This window comes from Cottoperca gobio, chromosome 4, assembly GCF_900634415.1.
Source record: "Cottoperca gobio chromosome 4, fCotGob3.1, whole genome shotgun sequence".
Taxonomy (NCBI): Eukaryota; Metazoa; Chordata; class Actinopteri; order Perciformes; family Bovichtidae; genus Cottoperca; species Cottoperca gobio.
Genome location: NC_041358.1, coordinates 13,446,738 through 13,462,882, shown reverse-complemented (window position 1 = coordinate 13,462,882; position 16,145 = coordinate 13,446,738). Strand labels below are relative to the sequence as shown.

The 16,145-nt window shown below is 39.8% G+C and overlaps 1 protein-coding gene across 1 annotated transcript in view; it reads right to left on the bottom strand.

Annotated features, from left to right (window-relative positions):
- Positions 1–16,145, bottom strand: part of raver2 (ribonucleoprotein, PTB-binding 2) — a 72,634-nt gene that overhangs the window by 35,139 nt on the left and 21,350 nt on the right. The window contains exons 3-4 of the mRNA XM_029429590.1: positions 5,810–6,117; positions 4,842–5,006 (exon numbers count right to left, since the gene is read on the bottom strand). Coding sequence (XP_029285450.1) covers positions 4,842–5,006; positions 5,810–6,117 — 473 coding nt within the window. The remainder of the gene's footprint in view (positions 1–4,841; positions 5,007–5,809; positions 6,118–16,145) is intronic.

Genomic DNA, 16,145 nt, shown 5'->3' with positions numbered 1-16,145 from the left:
TATTACGAAGTGAGTTGAGCAGAGCTGTACTGTGCATGCAGTGGAAACACTTAATTGGAAGTTAAAAATACTGCACAATTATTTAAATTCTCTGATGTCTCCAGAAAACCCCCGCTGCCCGCCCACCTTTAGTTCATTTGTACCCGTGTTCATACATGTTTATGTATTTTATTTTATTTTACTCGTAATAAATATGGCACTTTTTTGTGCAGGACTCATCGTCATCATCATCATTTTGATATATTATAGAAGAGTTGTAATAACCCTTTCTGTATTGTATGTGAAAGAGGGATATCATGTACAAGCAAAGTAACAGATGTAGCTTTTTGCATATTGTTAAAGTATCATATGTTCATTTCCATCACACTAAATACTAATGCTAAGGTATTTTATAACCTCATACTCTCTTGAAAAACATTACTTTGCCATCTCTGATTTTTTACAAGATAATCAAACACCTCTGCCAAATCAAGTCGAAGTGCAGTAACACTCAAGAGGTACCTTTAATTATGGCATAATTACCGGCAGTTGACACATCCAATTTTCTGCTTGCACAGTATGACAGCCAGTCACAGAAAATCATTTCATAGAGATATAAAACTCCATATGCAAAGTGTTCTGGGGGTTTGCCATTAGAGAAATCTGACAATCTAATCACAAGACATGCTGATGGTTGGTCCCAACCCTTGTTTTGTGTTGTTGGAGTTCATGCAGATGTGAGGACTAAGTCCATTACAGAAAATATTCTTCATGATAATAAATACCAACTTTATCTGACCAAAACGCTAAAATTCAAAATCGACACAGATGTTACGTTGGCAGGTCTTACATATAGTAGATGTAACTGCATCTTACTTACGTCAATAACATCAGAAGACACGTATTGGTCGACATTAGGAATTACCTTAGTATACACATAGGCGAGTATAATTGGTATAATAGATGAAATCTAAAATACAAGTGAGGACATTTTATCCACGTCACGAAGACCAGAAGGATGTTGACTCAAAGACTAAGGTACTGTTTGCGGCTTTTCATGTATTGACAATTGAATCTTTGTAGAAATCGGTCTTTTCTTAAATGCATTACATACAGTAAATCTATATATGTGTAAGATTCCAGAAACCAAAGATGCTAAGCTAGCTATCAGTGTGTGTGACAGCTCTTGACCTCAAGTCGTGGTCCCTGGCCGAGAGATGCTGACTGAGGCACCGAGAGGGCTGAGACTGTATGCGTTTGTGTGTGTGTGTTTCTGAAAGAGTTTAAACAGCCACGTCAGCTGTCTGAACCGGGTGACGAGGTCGCGACAGCCCTGTCACAGCTGTCTGTGAAGAAAGGTACATGACCTGTCACAGTGAGAAGTCTAACTGTAAAGATTATTATAAAGAGAGCTGGAGGAGTCGAGCAGAGGCTGTGTATGTGTGTGTACAGTAAAGTGAGGGAGATCAAATCATTAGGAAATCATTAGTCTTAAGATTGGGTGATCTCACATGAAAACAATTTGACTAAATCAAAGTAGAAATTCAGCAAACAACAAATGTTTGTGGAGGTTTGTCATTATCTTTTTGTGTGCCGCAGAAGATGTAATTAAACATGACACCGATCTTCACTTTATTATTTATTTGATTAAAACTTTGAAACACACTGTAAGTTCCACCAAAGGGAGCAATAATTGTTGATTGATTGCGAGTGTTCGTCTTCGTATTCAAAATGAGCTTTTTCTGTTGATGCAACTGCCAAATACGTCTAATAATATGTTGTATTTCCCCCTTACAGCCTCTTTGGCTCATTGTCAAAAAGTGCTTATTTGTTGGGTGGTTTATCTATTTTAGTCTTTAATCTGTATATCTATCCATCCCTATTTTATATGTATCCAAAATGTTCTCTCATTCATCCCACATTCTCATAACACCTCATTTAGTTTCACTTGGTGCTGAGAAAAACATTGTGTTTTGTATTTAGTTGACATCTTTGTTTCTCAGCTGCTGTGATGCTTTTTTGACTGAGCTTGTCAATTACAATCTGTCGCCAGTAACTGGACACCTGTTCTTGTATTTCATTCCCCCAAACAAACATCTTCTGGAACAGCTTTAAGGTATTACCCAGCACCAGCTATTTAAAACAGCAAACGTAAAAAAAATAAATCGGATTAACTCAAGAAAGTACAGTAAGAACTACAAACTGTCCTCAGCTGATTAAGTATTACTCGCAAGAGAAGAATAAACATTTCAGCACTGCTTTAACCCCTTTCCCCTTGCATTGTATGGGCATCTGAATAAAACCTACAGTACATTATGTGGCATCTTCAAAACAAAGACCATGTCAACACCGTCATGCATCATATAGAATAATCATAAATGTTTGGGGCGTTGTATGTACGTTATCCCGTTACATGGCCAGATATATTGCGTATTGTTGGAAAGTGCTCGTCTGTGCAATATGTGACATTTTGGCAAATGCTTCCAGCTGTTGCTAAAGAACATACAGGAAAATAAGAAAACAAATATACGAGGGATGTCATCTACTGCGTGTGTGCTCTATGTCATTGTACTGAGACGTGATATGGACAACCTTATGGAGCGAGACAAGAGTAACTGTCTCTGCTCAGTCTCATATATTTGCCCCGTGGCCTGTAAAGAGTGGATGCTATTATTTTCATAAACCTGTCTCCATCCGTACTCCATTTCTGTAACACCCATCCATCCTCCCTAACTCTGTTAAGCCATCTACATCTACATCTACATCCGTTTACAGATATTTACAGAAGCCCTGAGAGGCAAGTGAGAAAAGTCTGATCCAAAATGTTTTCTCTCCTGTGACTTAAGAGGTTGAAACGTTTTGCCAGGATAACCTTTCTAAGTTTCTTAATATTTTTGCTTCATCTATCAAACGGGTCTAAAGAAAAATGTTTTGCAAGGATCATTTGTATACACTACTTTTTTTCCAGCAGTAAAAACAGGTAACTAGGACTAAAAGCATCAAACCATCATTAATGAAATTTTTTTTAACCTATTTTCACAAATAAAAAATAAAGTTAATAACAACATTATCCTGGGAAAACTTATTTCCCCACTTGTTTCATAGATTATTATTTTTTAAGTAAGGAATTTAGAAAGTTTTTCCTGGCAAAACCTCTTTTTTCCCTCCTGTTCTTCAGTCACACACAGAAGAGAAAAACATATTTAGATCAGAGTTAGAAAATGGATCACCAGAATCTTTCTCAAAATTGCTTCTCAGGACTTCAACAGATATTAGCATATTACTGACCAAATGTGTTCTTATGTATCAGGTAAGTGTGGTTAACTTGTTCTCAGCCATCATTATAACGTTTACAAATCCGCCAACAATCTTGTGACTTTGACTGACTGTACCTCTCTTCACATTTCATTTCAGCTCTCTCCGTCTCCCTCTGTCCCTCTATTAGGCCTGACACTGTCAGAGCTCTCCTCCGTCACTCCGAGCACTCTCTAATAGATCTGGCATTCTAAGCACCGTCCACCCTCCTTCCCATCTCCATCCTACTGTCCTTCCCTCTAATATGGTTGACATTCCTTACCCTCTCCTCCCTCCATCTCACGTAGCTGACTTAAGCCAAAGTGCTGCCTGGAAGGCCCTTTCGTGGCTAGCAGAATTATAGTGCTCAGGGCCACAAGTTGAGTGCACTCTGTACAGACGAAAAGTAACAAGAAGGCTGAGTTCTACCTATGTGCAGAGAGGAGGAAGAAGGTTTATGTAAGATAGACTGCAGCTGACGTCAATAAGACAACAGGTATTGATGTACAACAACATAATAGCAAACCATTGGATGTCGCGATTATATGGTCAGCACCCTAAACACCTGGCGGGATGCCCAAATATATCAGTCTTGTTGGTGGAAAATGGTGAACCAGACAGATTACACTAACAATAGCTGGGTATGCCCCTTCAAACAGAGCCGGAGTGAAGCTCTTTACAATGTTGGTGTTTTCTTGCATTGAAAGGAAGTGTATCCCCACTTGGACATATCTGTGCTTTAAATTAATGCACTTTTCTAGTGCATACATGCAATGCAGTGACACACACACACACACACACACACACACACACACACACACACACAACTGTACTGCACATTAAAAAACCTGCTGAACCATAGGTCACAGCCTGCTGGCTCTGCAACAGTGAAGCAACATGAGCTAAACACCCACAAAGCATCATCGGAGCAGGACGATGTGGGTGTATTGATTTCTGCGTGGGAGTGGGGCAGTGGGGTGGAGCTAAAACTGGAAATGCAGCAGATGACTGATACTCATTGAGTGATGTCTAAATGGGAATGTGGGAGTGGTGTGGATGTAATGGGGCTAAACTGAAACAGAGCACAGTGTGAGGGAGGGAGGGAGTTAAAGGGTGGGGCTGGTGTAAGAGTAGCCACTCCTCACCATGGAAACAGTTGCTTGGTGATACTGAAAGATTGGCCAATAGGGACGCTGACCCCTGAATTTAATGGCAGCGGGTGTTCAATTGATAAACGTGAGAGTGTCATATATGTTATGAAGATCTTTCAGCGGCGTTTGTGTGACATTATCAATGAAAAATCATTTAATTGTAAACGAAAAGCAGAATTCATCTAAAAGTCGTGTTCAATGAGCCGTAACCTCTTGGAAACATTATTTTGCAGATGTGATCTTGCGCGTGCGTACGAGGTGTGAAAACTAAAGGCTCTCTCACATTTCTGTAAGGCTGTTATTATACTTGAAACGGCAAAAACTAATAACTTTCCATACAATGTATTCGTAATTCAAAGAGCTACAGAATCAATATGTATCGACATATCACACACACAAAGAAATACACACACTCACTTGACAGAAGACAGGTTTGTAGGTTTCCGAGAAGAGCTGGGTCAGTTCCTCAGAGTCGCAGAGGTCCAGCGGCAGCCGGTTTATACACAGACACCTGGAGTGCAGGTTCTCCTCTCGACTCAGCTGGTTGACGTCCATCCACTGCACCATCAATGAGCGATCGTCCTGCGAGTGCAGAACTACATTTTCAAGACCCTGCACTAGCTCCGCACTCCTACTCTGCATAAGTACCCTCTAATTTCTGCTTATATTATAAATAAATGTGAGTAAATATATCTTTGCTTGCTATTATATGTCCATCCTCTTGGCTCTAAAGTGCTGATTTGAAAGCCGTCAGCCCTCGAGCTGAACACTTCCCTCTACAGTTTTTGTTTTACTGATTGAGCCGATCAAACATGCAAGGTCCGACAATCTGTTGTCTAATTTAAAGTAAACTGCACTGATTTTGAGTCTCCACGGATAATATTTGTGTTCAAACTATCAGAACCTGCATTTGTACTAATTATTTGTTCTCCCCCTGAATGGCCAGTTTTTTTCTCCACCACGACTGATTCATCAAGTCTTTGATGTGAGATGTGACCAAAGTCTCGACATTTCTCTTTCTGCTCACTTTTATATTTTAATCAAATCAGGCCAGCTGTTCGCAGTTTGGTTTGGAGCTAAATTAAACCAAACTATATAAATATTTAACTTGCTTTGTGTTGGCCAGTGTTGAACTCCAGTACAGTACACTGATCCTTTGTTACAATCAGTAACTTCAAATAAAATGTCAAATCAGATAAAAATCACATTAATTTAATGAAGTCGAGTCAATGTTATTCAAATCCATTTAACCAAAGTTTGGCTAAACTAAAACAGGATCCCTATGATCCTTCAGTTCCAACATCTTTTCGTCTTATATATAAATGTAGCAACAACATCGACTAATCAAACGTGATGGGCTTATTTTAACAACGGCTTTAACATACCAGCGGTCGGCCCAGCAGCTCAGAACGGGCCCGTGAAGCAGAATCCTTCTTCATGTATTCGACAAACCCATAACCCTTGGAGTGGCCCGTCAGCTCGCTGTACACCAGGAAGGAGCGTTCGATGTTCCCATAGGCGCGTACCAGCTCCTCAAACTGCTGGGCAGTGTAGGTGTGGGGCAGGTTGGTGAGGCAGAGCAGGGAGTCGGTGGGCTGCAGCGTGACGTTGATCAAGCGTCCCCGGACAGTGCTGTGATGGAGGGAGCGGATGGCATCCTGAGCCTGGTCCCCGTTCAGCAAAGTCACAAAGGCTGGAGGAGGGGACATTATGGAGACAGCGACGAAGGGAAAGGACATATGAAGACGAGGACAGACACAAAGAAAGACATGCACAGACATATGTGGACCGGGACGTGTGAGAGACGTGAGACAAACACAAACATACATTTAAAGCAGACATTGAAAAACAGGCAGGAAGCAGTTTGTGGAGAATGCAGAACAAACAGTCAGAAAAACATGCAAAAAAACAACTCACATGAAAAGCAAAGGAAATGAATGACAGGCCGAATGTGGCAAAGTGACAAAAAGAAAAGAGATAAAAGAGAACATTTGGCCACGAATAACCAAACTCACAGACAGACAGTCATAAAGACAAACAGACGGATACACAGAGAGAAAGACAACACATTAGCTAGAAAGCCAATAGGGAGCCACTATGTAGGGGGAATCCAACACACACACATACACACCTTATTTCATTTCAATAATACTGATGAATACTGCAGTTAAATATGAATATGAATTAAAAGGACATTTAACTGTGATACCTTAAGACCAATGTTAGCCCATGCAAATAAATAATACTCTCTTGCAATCACTGCCAGAGTTTCAGTCGATTCTCTCTTTTCCCTGAAACTGAAAACGTCAGCTGTCAGTATTTTCAGGAAGCTCAGTGTTTGTTCTGTGCCAGCAAAATGAGAAAGCCTACTTACTGTAAGTCTGTTGAGAGGAAGGCTTTGATTTGTTAAGTTAAGTGACGCCTTGGTTACAATTCCCAATATACTTCCTTTCCCATTAACCTATTCCTAGTCACTTATTATAAATTAAAAACACACAAAGGCCCATTGATAAAACCCAGCACACACATACACAACACAACTGTGCTACTGTGAGGAACAGAGTGACTGTAGAGAACATTAGAAGCCTACAGTGTATGGATAGTGGATTTGCACTAGGAACTACATTAGTATTGGTATCTGTGTGTGTTCTAGCATTCTACAAATACTTTTTCTCCATTTATTATATTTTGCACGACATGGCTCAGGGAGATGCTTTGCCGTTTTGTTGTTTAACACAATGACAATTAAGATATTTGAACTTGCATGAAGGACTGAAGCAATTCACCAGTGACCCAATACATAAATGTGCACCATCCTGAGGACGTGGGTACGCTGGGGACCCAACCATCCAATAAGTCAAATGTAACTTTTAAGCAGACGATGCATTGTAACATCCTGTGAAAACAACAGTGACTTCTGATCAGCAGCCAGGAAAATATGGATTTCAAATAAAAAAAAGGTAAATGAGACTTTCCATCATCTCTCTAAACCACTTATGATGGACCAACTAAGCAAATCCCAGAGTTTCTGCTGCCCCACTAGACCTCCTGACACACCAGCGGTATAAACGTGAAACTGCATTATGCAGCTCTCAGGTTTGACTTTTTAAAAATCAGCAGGCCTTGCTGAGAAAGAGCAGTAAGAAAAATAACTCAAATGTTGAATGAGTAAGGCCAACACAAACAAGCATCTAATTTAAAAAATGCTATTTGATACTGAGAAACAACTCCTGCGGTCCAGTGTAACCATGGGGATGACGTTAAAATGCTCTGTGATGAGCAACCATTGTCCAGCCTTTAACTCAGTTGCGTCACTTCTTAGTAGCCATAGGAGATAAAACAAAGTGTATTACTGATTCACAGTGAAGTAGAATAGCTGAACAAAAAAGATTCTGCCGATATTGAGCTTTTGACCTGCATGGAAATATCCCCCCCCGCCTCAGGACAATGCCGCCCCCTGTGGTTCTGCACCTGTACGAAAAACACAACCCGATGTCTTTCATCTAAGCTCCATCCTACTCGTCTGTTATTTTAACCCTGAAGTCCTGCACATGTTATTGAAATAGTGTTTCACCACTCTGCATAACAACTCCTAACATGCATACATGGGCTACAGTTGGGGAAGTGTATTTCAAACACACGAGTAATACCTGGGCATGCATGATGTAGATCATCTGTGATCGTAATCCCAGGCAAGGCTTCCATGTCTGTTATTATTCAAGTAGAAACAACACCGGACTCTTTCTGGTTAAGAATTCTGAAGGCTGCGTTGGCAACTAGAAATTAAAATCTTGACAGCATTTTGGTTGCAAATTCAGGAGGCTCACCTCACTACACAAGCGTGATGGAGACCCATTTGCACTAGAGCAAGAGTTCTTTGAGAATATAATATAAACACAAGTAGGCCTGTATAATATAATGCACTTTATAGTATTAAATATAAATACTATATAGTGTAATATTTGTAATATGATCAGATGTTTTGCAGAGTCATCATATACAGAGGATCATTTCAGTACATTTGAGTAAAACACAGACTTATCCCGCGTGAATGCGCTGCAGTAAGTTCTTAATCACATGCGGCCCCCTGGTAATACTAGTGCCATGCCAATAGGGCTTATATTGATATAATCTGATGGTGTCCTTAAAATATATTTATCAAAATCAACAGTAATGTCAAAGGCAGAGGGATAGTTTGAGTACTTTTACATACATTACACACTAGTATCCTGATTACAACTGGTCTTGGATTTATCCATTTCTTCTAAATAAAGGTATATAAAAAAGGTAACCAGAAACAGTGACAATGTTTAAATGTTCATGTTTTTTTTATGTACGTGTTCCCATTAATCATGCTACAGCCTGATAACTGGTAGTGTGAAGGATAAGTTGAGTGTCACTTGTAGCTCTTGTCTTCCATTACTGGTGAGAAGAGATGGAGATGCCAAATCCAGCTAACAGAGCCACAACCCAAGAGGCTTCATCCTCAAATACTGAGTCTGTGTTCGAATGATCCAGGCCGAAGCGGATATATCCAAGAGACAAAAGCTGAGTAACCAGAGTAGCGTGATGATATGTATGTACTGGGGATATACAAGGAGATAAAGGTTACTCTATCCTACATTTCAAACGTGATACAAATTGCAAAACAAACTGTATATTTGATCATGTTCTGTAATGAGGTGTAAATTAAAGCCTCTTGCCAGCTTCAAACTGACATAATGTGTGAATAAAATAATTTAATATGTCATTGCAAACATTTTAAGATATAACAAGTGACTAAACATCAAACACAGGGTAAACTATGCCCACAATGGGTATTTTTCGTCTTGGGATTGACCTCTAAGGAACTACAGCCCCCGCCGAGCCTCGGGTATAATTTTGAGCATCAATCAGTGCAAAAAAATCAAGGTATGCAAATGTAATGGTTACCCAAGGTGGGCAAAATTAAGTATTTTTTTGGTTTTCTAAAGTAAGCTCCAGACAACATGTCATTAACAGCCCACACGTCCCAATCTGCATTAATGTGTTTGTGTTGGAGCCTGCTGTGTGTCAATGTGTGCATGTTCTGTGGTCACATGTAGGCAGGACCAGGAACAGCAAGACAGAAAGGATTAGTGAAGTATGTGGCGATGATTTACGATCGTTGGCTACTCTTCACCACACACACCTTCAGAACAACTCAGCGACAAAAGTAAACTCTCAAAATGCCAAGTTCCATGTCTGATCCTGAGTGCTCCGACAAATCACTCAGCGATTGTTTGTTAAATGATTTAAATTAAAACATTGGCAGCTGGTGTCTCTGCCACTCATCAGAGAGCGACACAGCCAGAAAACATCAGAATGATGAGGGATTTTACGTTAAGAAATGATGCTTCAATCACAAACTATGATTATTGGTCAAAGCTGGTTACATCTATGTGGCTTACATTTAATAAAAGCTAGTTGAGAGCCTTCACAACCTGAAGGTATGGCAAAAAGACATTTTAAAATACCAATAGAAACTTAAACCGCTGCTGATTCAGACTCCATTTCTTAACCATCATTGCCAATGTTCGATATATGAACATACAGTATATCTTGGCTTCACAATAGCTGAATTAGCCTGAGCTTCAGAGCTATGAAGAGGCAACAGCACAACACATAAGTAGTGTATTTAGTAGAGATGCAGCTATTGTGATAATCATCGATTAATGGTTTAAGTAGTTTTTTCATGCAAAAATCTCAGAAAGAATTTGTTTCCAGCCTGTGGAGATATGATACATATGGAGATTTCATGATTGTCTCTGTTAGATATCATATGAAACTGAATATCTTTGGGATTTGGACTGACTAAACAAGACATTTAAATACCTTTGACTTTCAGAAACTGGGATGGACATTTTAAACAATTATCTTACCAAACAATTAATAGAGAAAATAATCAGCAGATTAATCTGAGAATGAAAAGGATCGTTAGTTGCAGCCCTGGTATTTAGCTCTGAAATCCATTGTAACCTTTGGGAATTCACGCCAAATAGAGCAGCCTGTCTCCAGAGGGGAAGAAGCTTCTAACCTTCAGAGCCACCTTCCAAGTGTAAACGAGGTATTGAAGATATATTGTTGGTATTATATTCCCTTAAGAATAATCTTATCGGCACAAAGCAGTTGCTAACGGTCTGGGTAAACTCTGTAGTGTCATACAGGCGTGTTAAACAAGCAAGTTTAACATTAACCAACACAAGCACAAAAAGATCACAACAATTTTATGGCATGGAAACTAATTTCAATGCAGGTAGAACTGCAACTAACAATTTACATTATAAATTAATCAGCTGGTTATTGTATGATTAATCAATTAAGTGAAAAGTCTATCAAATGTGAGCAAAAGGGGGGAAATGTTCATCACAATTTCCCAAGATCACATTTTCACATTGCTAGTTTGTTCCAAAAATAACAAAGATCTTCCATTTATAATCACATACAACCAAGAAAAAGCAGGAAACAGAATATTTACCATGTTCTCTTAAAAGACTTCTATCCTTCATCACAATTGTCAGTTCATTTTCAACTAATTGGAATTTAAGCCTACAATGCAGGACGTCTTTATGGACAATCTGGACAATGTCTCAATGTTGGAAGAATATGCACGTTCCCTTTCAACTGATGCAAATCAAGATGTGTTTAACAGTCAAACATATGCAGAGCAGACAGGAGATCTGGTGATGGCTTACAAACATCTGTAATGCTAGACGCCCCCACTGACCTGGACACGAACACCACCTCTTTTATCTTACATCAAAGCTTTAGTCGGAATCTGCATGCAAACCAATCCTTAAACATAGAGGTAGGCAGGGACAAAACGTCCATATTCTTTGATTAATGATACAAAGACACCGTACAAACAGCGTCTGTGTACGTGCAGGCATCGATGACTCGCATCAGGTAGGCGCTGGAGTCTTGGATGGAAAATATTAGCTGAAAAAAAAGTTGAGCAACAACTGGGACATCTGCTCAACAGGCGTCTCCTTTTTTACAGAGATCAATGTAGGCAGATCTAATGCAAGGTCGGGATCAGGCGAAGGCATAGAAAATCTACCTCCACCTCTCTGAAGCTTTATGTATCACTTCCCTGTCCTTGTCTTTCTCCCTCTACTGCAGTGGCCTTCACTATTGTTTATGCGAGAGCCACATTGATAGGACAAAGTCAATAGGAGAGCCACTTTTACCGCAAAGTATGAAAAGCTACAACATCCAGTCATAAAAAGCACGTCTGTTTATTAATCTGTCATCCCACCCAGAACATACAACATACAATGTGCAATGCAGCCAACCAATGCATTCATTAAAAGCAGGATTATCTTAATACTGGGATGATGTTGTCAAACTCTGCAAACAATATTTCTGCTGGGCTTCGACTTGTGGAGGACAAATACAAACTGCTCTGTCCACTTGTCTTGAAATGTCCTATGCTCGTGTTGTATGGCTCGTACCTTTCTTTTTAACGGGAGCAGCTGTTGTCCACAAACCACATCTCCAGCATCTTCTGCTCGACTTCGCTGTGGTTTGATGCTCCAAAGCCAAATCTTAACTTTCCTCGTTTGTCACGCTTTGTTTCTGTCCACCTGGTGTGTAACTATTTTTATTAAGAAATTGATCCATTGTACTTCTGTAGAAACACACGCTAACTAGCATGAAATGGTGAAACGAGTCGACCGGAGCCAAGCTAACGCGAGTATGAAGTGCCAGGTTGGTCGTAGTATCCTCCAATTTAAATGTTCAGATTTAGGGATATAAATTATTTTTTAGCAAATGTCCATATTCATAATCATGCTTATGTTAACATGTTTTTAATGAGCTTAAGTTTATTTATTTCTATACTAGCCCACCATGTATCTACCCGTCCAAGAGCACATACACCATGTAGTGCTGATAGACCGCCAAAACTGGCAACTCTGCAGTGAGTCAGTGTCGGCCGAGCAAGTTTAAATATCTAGTTTCTGGTCTATATTTTCATCTTTTATCAGTTATTATCATCTATTATTTGTAGGCTAATAGAGCAGACACTTTCAGTGTTTTAATGGGTTTTAATGTAATAGCCCTGCTTATTTTTATGAAATATTTGTATTGAATCATATCTATCACCCCTTTATTTAGCCCACTGCCATGCGAGCCACCAATTAAAGCTTGGCGAGCTGCATCTCTTTTGATCTCTCAGTTTTTGTCTTTTTGTGCCTTTTCTTCCCACCTTACTGCTCTCTGCCTACTACTGCTGCTGTATTTCTTCATATCTATTGGCTTTACGCTCGTCTGTTCTTTGGTTTCTCTCCCAGTTTTTGTATCTCCATTTCCATGTGCCTCTGTCTGTCTTCAGATGCCGCCTCCACCCAAATCAATTACCTCAAACGCCCTCTAATACTCTTACACACACACACACACACACACACACACACACACACACACACACACACACACACACACTCATGCACACACTCTGTAATGGATCTCTCACATTAAGCTGAGAGCCTAATCTGGTTTTAACCCGCTAAGTACACTACCTAACATTAGGCATTACGAGGAGATGGAGAGAATATGGTTTGGGCTTTATGCTAAAGCTATCTCTCTTTCTATCTCTCTTTCTATCGCCTCTAATGACAGAGTGCAGCCGACAAGCGGGGGCTGACGTCAAATCCTGCTGAATATGTTCTCAATGGTGAAAGGGAGAACTCTAAGACGCTTAAATAGCTTACAAAATAATCTTATGATTCACAGTCTGGCAATCACTGAGTGGGCTTCCAAGTGAACTTTGTCAAAAAAACGTGCATTAACTTAATTATGGTTCTGTGCTTCTGAACAGGTTTATTATTTATATTATTCCGCATGTTCCTATGAGGAGTGTGTAGGGGAACAGGAACAGAAAAGGAAACCTTCATGAGAAATCACCTCGAAGGCAGTAATTCTGCTGTCATGTTCCCTGTTGAAGGAGCTAATTAAAATCAGGGGAGTTACAAACGCCACAGCGGACCCCTGAAACTCAAGGGGTTGGTCCTTGTGATGCGTGGAAGGTGGTCCTGCTGTTTCCTCTCAGCCCCGAGGCCTAGATGAAAGTCTCAGGTGGAGAGAGGAGTCTCACAGAAAGAAAGAAACTCAGTGAGCCGACAGGGGGAAACTCCAAAGTTCAATCCTCGTGTTGTCGTATTTTACATTACATTACAGTTCATTTAGCTGACGCTTTTGTCCAAAGCTACTTACAAAAAGTGCAAACAATCATGAGGATACAACTCCGAACAGCAAGAATCTTGCAAGTACATTAGCTTCAAACGGGTACAATTCTTTAAGTGCAGAACAATAGCTTCAAATAAGCTAAACCAAGTGCAACATACAGAAACAATAGAATACAAATTCAACTATTAGCTACAAATAAGCCACTAGGCTGATGGAAAATCTTAAATCCTTTTCATTGATAGGTATAGTACAATATAATACATTGTACTCTGTATAGTACACATTTAAATAAACAAACCATGGTGTTATTTTGAAATGTAAAGATGGACACATTCACTTTACACAATCCTATTTTTGTCCCCCACTCAGGTTTCAGTTTGATTCATTCACTAAAAGACCAATAAACTGAAATGTTGTTATTTAATGTAATTAAACCAAAGTTTAATGGATATAATGTAACTGTGTCAATGCACAGTATTTTAAACTCTGGTTTCCGACCACCGTGTCAAACATTATTTAAAAGAAGACAGAGTCCATCTCTGTCTTCTTTTAAATAATGTCTTCAATTTGTTGAATGTTTCTCCTGATATTCAGTAAAATAGTTAAACCGTGGTTCTTAAATTGTGTGGTCTAAGGATCAAAAGTTAATTAAACTATGTTAAGCAATTCCTGTCCTTTTATAATCTAACCTTGACCTACACTTCATTTCTATTCAGGTTTTCTTCTGAAAGCTTTTTCCTCAACAAGACGGGTTATTTCAACAGTACAATAATAAAACTATGATAATTGTTGATGAAGTGCGACATTACGGGACAATTTAAAAATACATTTTTTACCAACAACCAGCCTGGAAGTCATTTATTATGTTTTTATGAAACCTTCAACTCCTTACAGGCCATCAAGTGAGAACATTCGACTTTACTGATCCTTCGTCTGCTCTAAAGGTGAAAAGCTACTTGAGTAATGATGTCGAAGATTTCAATTTGCTTTACAGATGAAAGGCAGATAAGAGGAAACCAGGGGGCCGAGGACAGTGTTTAAAAACGACACCATCGTTGCAATTTCAACCTGAACCAAGGTAATATTATCTGCGTCTGTGAGCCGGGGCTGACAGGCCGGGAAGGATGAGCTCTCTATGGATCTGCTGCTCTTTCGTTATCAATCTTACTCACTCACTCACACACTCACTCACAGCAGTAAGAGCCCTGAGTATCTTCTGAATCATCCTAACAATGAAGCCCCCGAGGATGTTCTTGACTGCGAACTGCAAAGTGTGTAAATCCTCAGATCACAGCAAACGCCGTCTTTAAGGTGAAGAAGCACAGCTTTGATAGGGAAGACTACCCAAACATTTGCATTGTCTGAAAGGCATAACATTACGAAAGAAAGATTTCACAAATAAAAGATAAAAACCGGACGAGAATGGAAGAACATGTGGCTCCTTTGCCTTTAAATATGTGTGGTAAAACACTCTTCAGCAAGTCTACATATATAAACACACACACTATGTCACAGCCATGATTGCGAGTTCTGGAGCACCAATAAAACCTCATCCTCCTTTTACGTCTCTTGTGGCTTTTATATTCCTCCCCACTCTGCTACAGCATCTACATGAGTAAACACTTCAGGCGAGCTACATCCTCCTCACTCATCCTCTCCTCTCTCTCTCTCTCTCCAGCGGTCCTCTCATCCTCGGAGCCCTTTGTCTTCCAACACGTCGGCCCTCCCACACTCTCCTCTCTATCATCACCACCTCCTCTCCATCCCGTTCCCCTTTTTCTCGTCTCTCTCACTGTTTCCATCCATCAGTCCTCCCCACAGTCCTGCAGCCACTCCCACCGAAGGCATTGGAGGGGAAATAAGAGCTTAAGTATTTGTGGATTCAATAGATTTTAATTATCATCATCGGGAAAACAAATATGACTGACCGAGCAACTTCATGCAGCACTTTGAACGATAGCAACAAACCAGTCCAGCTCACTCAGTTTTCTATTATCTCAACTTGTCTCTGTGTCCTGGGTGATTTGATTTGGATTTGTCTGGACTTGCCTATTCCAATCTTTGTTCTCGATCGAGTCCAATTGTTTTTTTTGGCTTTTCTTCCCAGCATTTGTTGGCTGCTCCCAGTCCTGCAACAGACTGGAGAGGCTGCTTTGCTGACAGTCAGCTGTCACTAATGCAACATTTAGGCAAATTCAAGTTGATTCTTGTTCTGATCACGTTTCGTCTTTTAAAAAAGGACTGTAGTGAGTGATATGTACAACAGTAAGACAAGAATATGACACATATTAAATGGGCACCATTTGTTTTTTTGGTTCAATCTCAAAACTGCTCAAGCTTGGACTTGCACTTGACTGAAGTGGTCACTGCTATGGTATAAAATAAATGAATACAGCTTATTACACTTGAGTTTGTTAAGAAGTGGAGGGACTCGTTTTTCAAGCATAAATGTATAGAAGACATTTTTTAAATACCGACTGAAAAACGTCCTCATCAACTGGTTCATTCTAAAAGAAC